The sequence below is a fragment of the Pristiophorus japonicus genome, chromosome 13, assembly GCF_044704955.1.
Source record: "Pristiophorus japonicus isolate sPriJap1 chromosome 13, sPriJap1.hap1, whole genome shotgun sequence".
NCBI lineage: Eukaryota > Metazoa > Chordata > Chondrichthyes > Pristiophoridae > Pristiophorus > Pristiophorus japonicus.
Window position 1 is genome coordinate 69,745,868 of NC_091989.1, and position 15,254 is coordinate 69,761,121.

The 15,254-nt window shown below is 46.0% G+C and overlaps 1 protein-coding gene across 1 annotated transcript in view; it reads left to right on the plus strand.

Moving 5' to 3' along the window:
- Positions 1 to 15,254, plus strand: part of lrmp (lymphoid-restricted membrane protein) — a 165,995-nt gene that overhangs the window by 119,789 nt on the left and 30,952 nt on the right. The window contains exons 23-27 of the mRNA XM_070896766.1: positions 6,383 to 6,429; positions 6,544 to 6,611; positions 6,696 to 6,821; positions 7,436 to 7,533; positions 10,587 to 10,674. Coding sequence (XP_070752867.1) covers positions 6,383 to 6,429; positions 6,544 to 6,611; positions 6,696 to 6,821; positions 7,436 to 7,533; positions 10,587 to 10,674 — 427 coding nt within the window. The remainder of the gene's footprint in view (positions 1 to 6,382; positions 6,430 to 6,543; positions 6,612 to 6,695; positions 6,822 to 7,435; positions 7,534 to 10,586; positions 10,675 to 15,254) is intronic.

Below are 15,254 nucleotides of genomic sequence, written 5' to 3' on the forward strand. Positions count from 1 at the left end.
AGACAGGTTAGGTGAGTGGGCAAATGCATGGCAGATGCAGTATAATGTGGATAAATGTGAGGTTATCCACTTTGAGGGCAAAAACACAAAGACAGAATATTATCTGAATGGTGGCAGATTAGGAAAAGGGGAGGTGCAACGAGACCTGGGTGTCATGGATCATCAGTCATTGAAAGTTGGCATACAGGTACAGCAGGCGGTAAAGAAGGCAAATTGTATGTTGGCCTTCATAGCTAGGGGATTTGAGTATCGGAGCAGGGAGGTCTTACTGCAATTGTACAGGGCCTTGGTGAGGCCTCACCTGGAATATGGTGTTCAGTTTTGGTCTCCTAATCTGAGGAAGGACGTTCTTGTTATTGAGGGAGTGCAGCGAAGGTTCACCAGACTGATTTCTGGGATGGCTGGACTGACATATGAGGAGAGACTGGATCAACTGGGCCTTTATACATTGGAGTTTAGAAGAATGAGAGGGAATCTCATAGAAACATACAAGATTCTGACGGGACTGGACAGGTTAGATGCAGGTAGATTGTTCCCGATGTTGGGGAAGTCCAGAACCAGGGGACACAATCTTGGGATAAGGGGTCGGCCATTTAGGACTGATTGGAAGAAATTTCTTCACTCAGAGTTGTTAACCTGTGGAATTCCCTACTGCAGAGAGTTGTTGATGTTAGTTCATTGGATATATTCAAGAGGGAGTTAGATATGGTCCTTGCGGCTAGGGGGATCAAGGGGTTTGGAGAGAAAGCAGGAAAGAGGTACTGAGGAAATGATCAGCCATGATCTTATCGAATGATGGTGCAGGCTCGAAGGGCCGAATGGCCTACTCCTGCACCTATTTTCTATTTTTCTAAAAGTTCTGCTACAACTGTACAGGGTATTGGTGGGCTACACCTGGAGTATTGCGTACAGTTTTGGTCTCATTTAAGGAAGGATATACTTTCATTGGAGGCAGTTCAGAAAAGGTTCACGAGGTTGATTTTGGAGATGAGGGGGTTAACTTATGAAGAAAGGTTGAGCAAGTTGGGCCTCTACTCATTGGAGTTTAGAAGAATGAGAGGTGATCTTATTGAAACATATAAGATTCTGAGGGGGCTTGACAGGGTAGATGCAGAGAGGATGTTTCCCCTCATGGGGGAATCTAGAACTGGGGGTGTTGTTTCAGAATAAGGGGTCGCTCGTTTAAAACTGAGATGAAGAGGAATTGTTTTCAGAGGGTTGTAAATCTGTGGAATTCTCTGCCCCAGAGAGCTGTGGAAGCTGGGTCGTTGAATATATTTAAGGTGGAGATAGACAGATGTTTGAATGATAAGGGAATAAAGGGTTATGTGGAGCGGGCAGGGAAGTGGAGCTGAATCCATGATCAGATCAGCCATGATCTTATTGAATGGCAGAGCAGGCTCGAGGGGCCAGGTGGCCTACTCCTGTTCCTATTATGTTCTTATTTCGGACAAATGACCCTAACCATTTGCCATCACAATAGGAATCTAGGATTCCATTAAAAGGGATGGCTTACAACACGTTAAGCACGCCAGCTATTCTGGGCAATTCAATACGTTTTTCAGACCTTGATACAGTTAACGGCTGACTGGAGGAGCCGGGTGCCTCATTACGGTGGTGTCTAGGTTCATATTGGGGAGCGCGGTGAAATAGAGGCTGAGTGTCAAGGTTACTCGTATTCAGCAGCCATTGCTCAGTCTGCAAGGTTTTATTGGGTGAAACTGCCGTTCAGTCGGAGATATGAGAAGGACCCAGCACCAGCGGTTGTCCGTGGGTCTCGCTGGTGGTCAGTGGATGAGCCGGGTCTCCTATAGAAACTCTCGGCTGTAGGGCTGCGCTCTGTGTTCAGCCTGTTTCAGTCCAATGGCCAAGAGCTGTGTCCTTTTAAATGTCGGACTTTGATTTAGGCACAGGAAACTACTATAGTAATTTGTATTTACACCAACCCACCCACGATAAGCGCTAGGGACTGTATTTTATCATTCAATGGCAAACTGAAAAGTTCACAGAATTAGAGTGTCTCTGCCTGGTGTGGAGTGCACATGCCCAAAAAGCTTGAGCATGGGTTGGCAGCAGTCAAAGCTTTTATTCCACCCAAGTGTATGCAAAAGGTTTTAATGAGTTAAGACTCTGCAATTCAGCAGTACACAGGACTTGCAGACTTGACTATTCCAGTGCTCTCCTGATCGGCCTCCCATCTTCCATCCTACATATACTTTAGCTCACCCCAAACCCTGCTGGCCATAATCCAAACTTGTACCAAGTCCCGTTCACCCATCACCCTTGTTCTCACTGACCTACATTGGCTCCCAGTCTAGCAATACCTCAAATTGAAAATTCTCGTCGATGTGTTTAACCCCTTCTATGGCCTCGCTGCTATCCATTTCTGTAATCTCCTCCAGCCCTCTGAGAGGTCTGTGCTCCTCCAATTCTGGCTGCTGGCATCCTTTTGCCTCACCATTGGCCGTGCCTTCAGCTGTCTCAGCACCAAGCTCTGGAACTCCCCCCATAAATCTCCCTGCCTCGTTCCATGAAATATGCTTCCCAAAATCTACCTCTGTGATCAAGTTGTCCAAACCTCTCCTTGTGTATGCCTTGGTGTCAAATTGACACCGCTCCTGTGATGTTTTACCGCATTAAAGGCGCTATACAAATAGAGTTGTTGGCCAGCCAACACCAGTCTAATCATCAGATCATTGCTCTCACATTATCTACAGCCCAATGGAAAACACTGAGCCCCCATTAATGGCCCCACCTTCCAGGTCCCATCAGAGGGGCTGGTCAAGCAGTACCCAGGGGTACTGTGGCCATGTCTGGTTAGTGTATCCGATTGCTAACGGTGAGGATTCTGTTCCAAACTCCCAACTTGGGCTTTCATTTTGGAGCGAAGTTGACCCTGGAGTGACCCAAATGAGCTTTTCCCAACATTTCTGTCTTGAGTTCATGGCTCCCAGGCAGTTCCACAAACTGCAGGAGTCTGCTATGTCCTGCCGTGTGCCCTGAATGAATCATTAACTACTAACTGCAGTACACTGCGTACTGGATAACAGCCTTGAATAGTGGCGGCTGGTCCTGCCTGTTAGCGCACTGCGCTTAGCGGATTTGTGAAGGCAGGTGTATGGCCTGTGCCTCCTGGATTTTATTCTCAATGTGGTCATCTACACTCGATGGGATAGGGATTCTGTTTGGCTGACATTCCGCTAACCATCAGGACTGGGAGAAATTTAGAATTCAGCAGAGGAGGACAAAGGGTTTAATTAAGAGGGGGAAAATAGAGTATGAGAAGAAGTTTGTCAGGAACATAAAAACTGACTGCAAAAGCTTCTATAGATATGTGAAGAGAAAAAGATTAGTGAAGACAAACGTAGGTCCCTTGCAGTCGGATTCAGGTGAATTTATAATGGGGAACAAAGAAATGGCAGACCAATTGAACAAATACTTTGGTTCTGTCTTCACGAAGGAAGACACAAATAACCTTCTGGAAATACTAGGGGACTGAGGGTCTAGTGAGAAGGAGGAACTGAAGATATCCTTATTAGGCGGGAAATTGTGTTGGGAAACTGATGGGGATTGAAGGCCGATAAATCCCGGGGCCTGATAGTCTGCATCCCAGGGTACTTAAGGAAGTGGCCCTAGAAATAGTGGATGCATTGGTGATCATTTTCCAACAGTCTATCGATTCTGAATCAGTTCCTATGGACTGGAGGGTAGCTAATGTAACACCACTTTTTAAAAAGGGAGGGAGAGAGAAAGTGGGTAATTATAGACTGGTTAGCCTGACATCAATAGTGGGGAAAATGTTGGAATGAATTATTAAGGATGAAATAGCAGCACATTTAGAAAGCAGTGACCGGATCGGTCCAAGTCAACGTGGATTTATGAAGGGGAAATCATGCTTGACAAATCTTCTGGAATTTTTTGAGAATGTAACTAGTAGAGTTGACATGGGAGAACCAGTGGATGTGGTGTATTTGGACTTTCAAAAGGCTTTTGACGAGGTCCCACACGAGATTGGTGTGCAAAATTAAAGCACATGGTATTGGGGGTAATGTATTGACGTAGATAAGAACTGGCTGGCAGACAGGAAGCAGAGAGTCAGGATAAACTGGTCTTTTTCAGAATGGCAGGCAGTGACTAGTGGGGTGTCGCAGGGCTCGGTGCTGGGATCCCAGCTATTTACAATATACATCCATAATTTGGATGAAGGAATTGAGTGTAATATCTCCAAGGTTGCAGATGACACTAAGCTGGGTGGCGGTGTGAACTGTGAGGAGGATGCAGGATGACTTGGACAGGTTATGTGAATGGGCAAATGCGTGGCAGATGCAGTATAATGTGGATATATGTGAGGTTATCCACTTTGGTCGCAAAAACATGAATATTATCTGAATGGTGGCAGATTAGGAAAAGGGGAGGTGCAACGAGACCTGGGTGCCATGGTACATCAGTCATTGAAAGTTGGCATGCAAGTACAGCAGGCGGTGAAGAAGGCAAATGGCCTTCATAGCAAGGGGATTTGAGTATAGGAGCAGGGGGAGGTCTTATTGCAGTTGTATAGGGCCTTGGTGAGGCCTCACCTGGAATATTGTGTTCAATTTTAGTCTCCTAATCTGAGAAAGGACATTCTTGCTATTGAGGGAGTGCAGTGAAGGTTCACCAAACTGATTCCCAGGATGGCAGGACTGACATATGAGAGACTGGATCAACAGGGCCTGTATTCACTGGAGGTTAGAAGAATGAGAGGGGATCTCATAGAAACACAAAATTCTGACTGGACTGGACAGGTTAGATGCGGGAAGAATGTTCCCGATGTTGGGCTCACAGTCTAAGGATAAGGGGTAAGCCATTTAGGACTGAGATGAGGAGAAACCTCTTCACTCAGAGTTGTTAACCTGTGGAATTCTCTTCCGCAGAGTTGTTGATGCCAGTTCGTTAGATATATTCAAGAGGGAGTTAGATATGCCTTTACGGCTAAAGGGATCAAGGGTATGGAGAGAAAGCAGGAAAGGGGTAATGAGGTGAATGATCAGCCATGATCTTATTGAATAGTGGTGTAGGCTCGAAGGGCCAAATGGCCTACTCCTGCACCTATTTTCTATGTTTCTCCAGGTGTCCTGGCCAACATTTATCTCTCAACTAACGTCACTAAACATTATCTGGTCAATAATGCATTGTTTGTGGGAGCTTGCTGTGCGCAAATTGGTTCTACATTAGAACAATGACTACACCAAAAACTATTCAATTGGCTGTGAATTGCTTTGGGGCACCCTGAGATCTTCAAAGGTGCTATATAAATGCAAGCTCATTTTATATCTAGATGCCTATGCACTCTGGACTTGTACAGTGGGATGTGTTCTTATGGGGCTTGTGCGTGCACTACATATTGAGGAAAACAGAAACTCCCAACATGGATTTCTCAGTTACTTGGCTTAGCAACTCTTGAGCCTAGTGATGGGATTCTGGTTTATTTTGCATGGTACGTTGAACTATTCGAGATTAGTTCCCTGGTGCCAGAAGAATAGCCAATCCCCAAAGTTTAAAGAGGCCTCCCAGTCTTGTATGCTGGCTGGAGTCCATGAGGTACAAGTCTGAATTTTGTAACAGACTGTGGAATCGGGGGCCTCTATGTAAACTTGCCATAAGCGTGGATTAACTTTTTCAAAAAATATCTGTGTGAAGCCAAGAATCTTGTACTTTCATGCTTGAAGTTTTATCATTTTCACAGGAGCTGGAGGAGATTACAGAGATAGAAATAGGGAGAGGGTAGCTCATGATGGGATTTGAAAACAAGGATGAGAATTTTTAAATCGAAGTTTTTCTTAATCAGAAGCCAATGTAGGTCAGCGAGCACAGAGGTGATGGGTGAACAGGACTTGGTGTAGGTTAGGGAAGAAGAGTTTTGGAAGACTTCAAATTAATGTAGGGTAGAATGTGGGAGGCCAGCCAGGAGTGTGTTAAAGTAGTCAAGTCTAGAGGTAACAAAGGCATGGATGAGGGTTTCAGCAGCAGATGAGCTGAGGCAAGAGTGGAGACGGGCGACGTTAGAGGTGGAAATAGACGGTCTTAGTTATGCTGCGGATATGTGGTCGGGAGCTCATTTCAGGTTCAAATATGACACCGAGATTGCGAACAGTTTGGTTCAGCCTCAGACAGATGTTAGGGAGAGGGATAGAGTCGGTGGCTACGGAACAGAGTTTTTGTGGCGGGGACCAAAGACAATGGCTTCGGTCTTAACAATACTTAGTTGGAGGAAATCTCTGCTGAACAAGTGCTGGATGTCGGACAAGCAGTTTGACAATGTTGAGATATGGGGAAAATGTGGTAGACTATTGTAATATTAAACTTGAATTATTGAAATTTTGTATAAATGCTTTCTGTATAGGCACCTGCTGGCAAGGAAGTGGACAAACGTGATCTGCTTCAACTCAGGTAAGACCGTTTCCAATTGATGGGGTATGACTTTTTTTAGAATCTACAAAATGCATTAAATTTCTACATTGCTTTAGCATCCAGAAATAACCTTATAACTGAACCATTTTCCAGTGAAAACCTCGAACACATCCAGTCAAACACAACTGGTGGTATTACCTTGGAGAGCTTCATGATGTCGGGTAAGCAACTCCCAAGCATCTAGAGCTGAAAAATGTGGTCGCTCATTACCTTTTGCATGAGATTGACTTCTTTGCTTGAAGTAGGGTCCAGTGCCTCTGAGACTTCCACAAAGCACCTTGATAATGGCTTGCAGCTGCAGGAATCCCTAAAAACGCTCAATGTAGTTAGCAAGAACAATGCCAAAAAGTGTGGCATAATTAGAGATGTAGGTAGGTCATTCTCAATTTACATCACTTTTTGGATATCTTAATTTTTGTAAGCGGTAGGCGTTATTAATGCCATTTGTTATTGGGTTCTTGGCCAATATCGAATCTGCAGACTTCAAGCTATCATTCCTTTAAATGGTTTCCTACCATTAAGGCAACTTGTTTGTTTACTTGTAAAAGAAATCTTTAGCGGTTCGTTGGTGAAATGGGAACAGTGACAATTTGTTGTGCTTCTGAACTTTATACTTGTGTTCCGGCCTGTTTAATTTTTGAAGTGTCGGTAGTGATGTGAAGTAGAGTGGGAGGAGGCTCATGTTGATCGTAAACACTGGCATAGACCTGTTGGGCTGAATGGCCTGTTTCTGTGCTGTCAATTCAATGTGTTTTTGTAGAGTTTAGACTTCTCAACAGAAGATTATAATAAAACAAATTGTCCCCCAAGTTCTACGATCAGTCTTCCCGATATTTAATTGGACCAACTCAAATATGAATTTTTAAACAAAGGTTTGGGTTTGTGTGAAACTGAGCTTGTAAGATTCTTGCAGGGTTTCTTTCTGTAATGTTCACTTGTGCTGAAAGTGATGGTTGTGAAAAATTGACAATTTCCATTTCCACAGAAGGCCCCCGTCCTTCAGGTGTCAGTCAGCTCATCGCCGAGCCTTGTACCTCCAATGGGGATCAACTGGGCTCCAGAAATAAAATAAAGATTAACTTGGTACGAAAATATGCATTTATCAAATACCACTATTTGTAGCTGTTGCTTTCCAAATACTTATATGTTTTGGAAACCCAATATTTATAAGTAAACCTGATACTGCATAAAATGGCAGTCGTGTGGTAAATCTTTAAATTTGCGGTTGTATAACTCTAAGTGGTTCTCTCTCGGGTACTGTCACCGTCCCTTTTTTAAAACCACCGTCATCAACCCCCTCCTCAGAAGCCCACTCTTGACCCCTCTGTCCTTGCAAACTGCCACCCCATCACCAACCTCCCTTTCCTCTCAAGTCCTTGAACATGTCTCCTCCCAAATCCGTGCTCATCTTTCCCTCTCTTTTTTTGAATATTTCAAATCTGGTTCCACCCCTGCCACAGCACTGAAACAGCCCTAACCAAAGTTACACGTGACGATCTCTCTGACTGTGACCGTGGTGCACTATCCCTCCTCCTCCCTCTCTGCCTCTCTGCAGCCTGTGACACAGTTGCCTACACCATTCTCTTTCAATGCCTCTCGATCATCCAGCTCTAGGAGCTTCCTCACTTTCTCTGCTCTTACCTGTCCAGTATTGGCCAGAGCATCTCCAACAATGTCTTCCCTTCTCACTGTCACCTTATTGTCTCTGGAGTACCCCAAGGATCTATCCTCTGCCCCTTGGTCACCGCATCATCTGACAGGTCGAGCCCCACTGTCTGCATCTAACTCTACTGCCTCTCTGGACCCTCTGCTGCCTCTGTGCGGTTCAACTGCTCATCTGCTATCCACTTTTGGATGAGCTGCAATTCACTCCAGTTAAACACTTGGAAAACTAAAGTTACAATCTCCATTTCCCAGCCACCATTTCCATTCCCTTCCTGGCCACTGTCTCGGGTTGAACCAGACTGTACGCAACCTCAGCATTCGATTGGATCCTGATCTGAGCTTCTGGACCCATATCTTCTCAATCACCCAGACCGCCTCCTTCCAGCTCCGCGATGTTGACTCCTCCATCCCTGCCTCGGCCATCTGCTGCTGAAACCCTCGCCCGTGCATTTGTTACTGCTGGATTTGCCCGCCATGCTCGGGAAGCTTGAGCTCATCTGATGCTCTGCTGCCTGTATCTTAACTCGCACCGTGAGCACCCATCAGCTCTGTGCTCACTGGCCTACACCATCTCCCAGTCCACCAAAGTCTCGAATCTAAAATTCTCATCCTTATAGGTCATGGCTTCTGCCCCTCGCTATCTGTAACCGCCACTCCTCTGGCTCCAGCCTCTTGTGCATCGACTCACGTTTTGCCCCGCCATTGGTGACTGTGCCTTCAGCCAACTAAGCCCCATGCTCTGGAATTCCCTCCATAAAACCCTCTGCCTCTTCACCTCCCTCTGCTCCTTTTAACAACCTCCTTTACCCCTTCGGTCACCCTGTCTTTGGTTCTGACGGATCTCCTCCTCATTCCTTGGGATGTTAAAGGTGCTGCATAAATGCACGTCTTTGTTGACTTATTCTCCCTAAATACAAAAGTCAGTAATTTCAAGCTGATGTTGGCTGGGGAGGAAGCATTCAAGATCTGGCCCGTCTTGCTTTGGGTATGTAGGATAGAGCTGAGCAGCTGCTCTGGGTGATTCCTTGTCACGTTGTACTAAGGATGAGAATTAGAATTGTGCTAATAGTTTGTCTTCGAAAAACCAAATCCAGAGATTTTTGAACGATGAGGGAGTCGAGGATTATGGGGGGCGGGCAGGGAAGTGGAGTTGAGGCCAGAATCAGATCAGCCGTGATCTTATTGGATGGATGAGCAGGCTCGAGGGGCCAAATGACCGACTCCTGCTCCTATTTCTTATGTCTTATTATAAACAGTTGGAACTGTGCTACCCTTTCATTACCTTCCTATTTGTCCATTCCTCCACCTGACCCCCCCCCCCCCCCCTTACCTCCATCTTTCAAAGTATCCCTGTACACAGGGCATTTATCCATCTACTGAGAGCCATTAATTTGCAGTTAAATGTTTTTATATAGTCCAAAGTAACAAGGAATCACTAGGAGCAGCGTCTCCACTCAATCCTACACCCCTAAAGCAAGATGGGTGAGACCCTCAATGCTCCCCCCATAGCTCACTAACTCATTCATAGAATCATACAACACAGAAGTGCCTGAGCTGACTTTGAAAGCTTTCCCCTGAGTCCCACTCTCCTGCTTTTTCCCTGCAGCAATGCAGTGTTTTCTTTTTCAAGTATTTATCCAATTCCCTTCTGAAAGTTACTATTGAATCTGCTTCCACCACCCTTTCAGGCAGGGCATTCCAGATCATCATAACTTGCTGTGTTTATAAAAAAAAAAACAAACATGAATTCTCCTCCTCTGCCAATGATCTTAAACTGGTGTCCTCTGCTCACTGAATCTCCTGTTTCCATCTATCCAACAGAGTCAGGAGTAGCATTAGATTACAGGAAGGATGCTGATCTCTGAATTAGCCGTCAGTTAGAGAAGGGCACTCGTATCATCCAAGCTCTCTCTCTGCTCAGCAGATGTAGTGATCTCCATAAGACCTCCCTGCCATGTGTTAAAAGCTTTTCAAACTTTATCACCACGAAGATGAGCCTTACTTAAAAAAAAAAATCAGATCCTCTGCACTCTGCACAACATTAGCAAGCAATCTTGTAACTTTTGTTGGTTTAAGATGCTGACACTGACATTTATTGCACCTTTTTAACTTACACAGACATAGTGTATTTTCAACATTTGTATGGCGCCTGCCTGTGTGTGTGCGTGCGCACACAGTGCCTGGCGCCTGCCCGTGTGTGCGCATGCGCAGAGTGTCTGGCGCCTGCCTCCACTCCTGTACCACTTTCTTCCCGTGTTCTGATGAGAGTCCCATTTGCCCTTTATAATGGGATAGGTGGACAGCCATTTATTTTAAATGTCATTGGGTGAAATGCTCCATCATTGTAGACAATAATATTGGGGGATTTGTTTTTATGCCGTGATTTCACGTGCATAGTGATCGGATGAGTTACTGGCTGTGTACAGCACTCTAAGGCATCTTTAACGGCCTCTCTTCCCTCCTATATCTAGGAAGCTACTCGAGGTTCTATGGCTGTCGATGAATTAAGCCCAAGTGAATCACGAGTTGTCCGTGGCTGTTCAGTTAGCAATGCTGAAGGTGAGAATTAAAATCTGACATGCTGTGTCTTTCCAGCATCTTCTGTTTCTGCTTCAGCAACAGCGGCATTTGTATCGCGCTATCAATGTAGTAAAACATCCCAAGGTGCTTCACTCGAGCAATTATCAGACAACATCTGACACTGAGCCACTTAAGGAGACATTAGGACAGGTGATCAAAAGCTTGGTCAAAGAGGTAGGTTTAAAGGTCTTAAAGGAGAAGATATAAAGATAGATAGAAAGACTTGGATTTATATAGCGCCTTTCATGACCACAGCACATCTCAAAACGCTTTACAGCCAATGAAGTACTTTTGGCGTGTGATCACTGTTGTAATGTAGAAAACGCGGCAGCTAATTTGTCATAGCAAGCTCCCACAAACTGTAATGTGATAATGACCAGATGATTTTTTTAATATTGATTGAGGGATAAATATTTGCCCCGGAACACCGGGGATAACTCCCCTGCTCTTCTTTGAAATCGTGCCATGGGATCTTTTACATCCAGCTGAGAGGGAAGGCTGGGCCTCAACGTCTCATCCAAAAGACGGCACCTCCGACAGTGCAGCGCTCCCTCAGCACTGCACTGAAGTGTCAGCCTAGATTTATTTATGCTCAAGTCCCTGGAGTCGGAGTTAGAGGTTTAGGGAGGGAATTCCAGAGCTTGGAGCTGAGACAGCTGAAGGCACGGCCACTGATTGGTGGGGTGAAGGAAATCGGAGATGTGAAGAAGTCAGAATTGGAGGAGCAGAGATTCAGATTTTATTCATGACCTAGATGAAAGGTTTTAGTTATTTGCAACCTGGCCGCATTGATTTGCCCCCCTGAGCCTTGGTCCTCTCCTTTCTTGGAATTTGTTTGTTCAAGAAGTTTTGGGAATTGACAAAAGCAAAAGTTCTATATTTTCTTTCCTGAGTTAATTGAAGTGCTAGCGAGAACCGAACTCCATGAGTGAATACCAGCAATACGATTGTGATCCGGAGACCTGGACTAATGATCCGGACACACGAGTTCAAATCCCACCACAACCGCTGGGGAATTTTAATTCCATGAATTAAATAAATCTGGAATTAAAAGCTAGTATCAGTAATGGTGACCATGAAACTATCGGATTGCTGTAAAAAAAAAAAAACCCCATCTGGTTCACTAATGTCTTTGGGGAAGGAAATCTGGCAATCTTGTGCAGTCTGGCCTATAAGTAACTCCAGACCCATAGCAATGTGGTGACCCTTACAATGAGAATAAAACTGCATGGGACTACCCAGCATTGACCTAGGCACTGGATTCGGACAGATCAACAGCACACCCAGCCCAGTCTACCCTGAAAAGTCCTTCTCACCAACATCTGGGGAATTGTGCCAAAATTGGGAGAGCTGTCCCACAGCCTGGTCAAGCAACAGCCTGACCTAGTCGTACTCTCAGAATCATACCTTTCAACCAACGTCCCAGAATCCTCCATCACAGACAGACCCACCAGGGGTTGCGGCACAGTGGTATACAGTCGGGAGGGGATGGCCCTCGAAGTCTCCAACATCAACTCCGGACCCCATGAAGTCTCATGGCATCGGGATAAACATGGGCAAGGAATAATCACCTGCCCTCCCTCAGCTGATTAATCAGTACTCCTCCATGTTGAACACCACTTGGAAGAAGCACTGACGGTAGCAAGGGCATAGAATGTACTCTGGGTGGGGGACTTCAATGTCCATCACCGAGAGTGGCTTGGTAGCACCACTACTGACTCAGCTGGCAGAGTCCTGAAGGACATAGCTGCCAGACTGGGCCTGCAGCAAGTGGTGTGAGAACCAACACAAGGGAAAAACCTACTTGACCTTGTGCTCACCAATCTACCTGTCCATGACAGCATTGGTAGCAGTGACCACTGCACAATCATTGTGGAGACAAGTTCTGTCTTCACACTGAGGACACCCTCCATCATGTGTGCTAAATGAGATAGATTCAGAACAGATCTAGCAGCTCAAAACTGTACATCCATGAGGTGTTGTGGGCCATCACAATCTCACCACAATCTGTAACCTCATGGCCTGGCATATCACTCACTCTACCTTTACCATCAAGCCAGGGGACCAACCTTGGTTCAATGAGGAGTGTAGAAGAGCATGCCAGGAGCAGCACCAAGCATAGCTAAACATGAGGTGCCAACCTGGGGAAGCTACAACACAGGACTACATGCATGCTACAAAATAGAAGCAGCATGCTATAAATAGAGCTAAGCGATCCCACAATCAGCAGATCAGGTCAAAGCTCTGCAGTCCTGCCACATCCAGTTATGAATGGCAGTGGACAATTAAACAATGAACTGGAGGAAGAGGTTTCATGAATATCTCCATCCTCAATGATGGCGGAGCCCAGCACGCGAGTGCAAAAAAAATAAAGTTGAAACATTTGCAACCATCTTCAGCCAGAAGTGCCGAGTGGATGATCCATATTGGCCTCCTCCTGAGGTCCCCACCATCTCCGAAGCCAGTCTTCAGCCAACTCAATTCACTCCACGTGATATCAAGAAAAGGCTGAGCGCATTGGTTGTAGGAAAGTCTATGGGCCCCGACAACATCCCGGATGTCGTGCTGAAGACTTGTGCTCCAGAACTAGCCGTGCCTCTAGCCAAGCTGCTCCAGTACAGCTACAACACTGGCATCTACCCAACAAAGTGGGAAATTGGCCACAAAAAGCAGGACAAATCCAATCTGGTCAATTACAGCCCCAACATCTTCTCTCAACCATCAGCAACGTGATGGAAGGTGTCGTCGCCAGTGCTATCAAGTGGCTCTTGCTCACTGATAACCTGCTCATTGATGCTCGGTTTGGGTTCCACCAGGACCACTCTGCTCCAGACCTCATTACAGCCTTGGTCCAAACATGGACAAAAGAGTTGAATTCCAGGGGTGAGGTGAGAGTGACTGCCCTTAACATCAAGGCAGCATTTGACTGAGTGTGGCATCAAGGAGCCCTAGTAAAACTGAAGTCAATGGGAATCGGGGGGAAAACTCTCCACTGGCTGGAGTCATACCTAGCACAAAGGAAGATAGTTGTGATTGTTAGAGGTCAATCATCACAGCCCCAGGACATTGCTGTAGGAGTTCCTCAGGGCAGTGTCCTAGGCCCAACCATCTTCAGCTGCTTCATCAATGACCTTCACTCCATCATAAGGTCAGAAGTGGGGATATTCGCTGATTGCACGGTGTTCAGTTCCATTCGCAACGCCTCAGATAATGGAGCAGTCTGTGCCCACAGGCAGCAAGACCTGGATGACATTCAGGCTTGGGCTGATAAGTAACAAGTAACATTTGCTCCTTTCAAGTGCCAGGCAACGACCATCTCCAACAAGAGATTCTAGTCACCCACCCTTGACATTCAACTGGATTACCATCGCTGAATCCCCCACCATCACCATTGACCAGGAACTTAACTGGACCAGCCACATAAATACTGTGACAGGTCAGAGGCTGGGTATTCTGCGGCGAGTGTCTCGCCTCCTGACTCCCCAAAGCCTTTCCACCATCTGCAAGGCACAAGTCAGGAGTGTGATGGAATACTCTCCACTTGCCTGGATGAGTGCAGCTTCAACAACACTCTAAGCTCGACACCATCCAGGACAAAGTAGCCCGCTGGATTGGCACCCCATCCACCACCTTCAACAGTCATTCCCTCCACCACTGGCGCACCTTGGCTGCAGTGTGTATCATCTACAAGAATCACTGCAGCAACCCAAAGGCTTCTTCGACAGCACCTCCCAAACCCGTGACCTCTACCACCTAGAAGGACAAGGGCAGCAGGCGCATGGGAACACCACCACCTCCACATTCCCCTCAAAGTCACACACCATCCTGACTTGAAAATATATCATCATTCCTTCATTGTCGCTGGGTCAAAATCCTGGAACTCCCTCCCTAATAGCACTGTGGGAGTACCTTCACCACACAGACTGCAGCGGTTCAAGAAGGCAGCTCACCACCACCTTCTCGGGCAATTAGGGATGGGCAATAAATGCTGGCCTTGCCAGCAACGCCTACATCTGAATGAATAAAGGAAAAAAAGATACTAAGTGGTTATCAGTTTGCAATAAAGTGAGTAAATTCAATAGGCAGGTATGAGAGAATGCATCGGCCTGAGGTGTAAAGAGAAAGTTATCCATCTTTTGCATGTGTTTTGAGAATGTGAAGTAATTCTGGAATTGTCTTTTTTTTTTCTTTCCGAGCCTCTTCTGTTAACCCTATCTTTCCCCACCAGTCGGTCTGTTGTAGGCGACCTCTAATATTGGGGGCCAAGGAAGGGTTGTGTTCCTAGAGTATCTCATCGTTTGGACAGCTCATCTTGTCCCTGACCTTTCGAACTCTGTGTAGCTGCAAGGGATACAGTAAGTCGCCCATTTGGAGAGGGAGGCCTTTTTGATCCAGGGTGAATAGCGAGATAAAAGCAAAATATTGCCGATGTGGGAAATCTGAAAGCGAAACAGAAAATGCTGGAAACAATTGGCAGGTCAGATAGCACCTATGGAGAGAGAAACGGAGTTAACATTTCCGGTCGATGACCTTTCATCAGAGCCCTGAGATATCTGAGA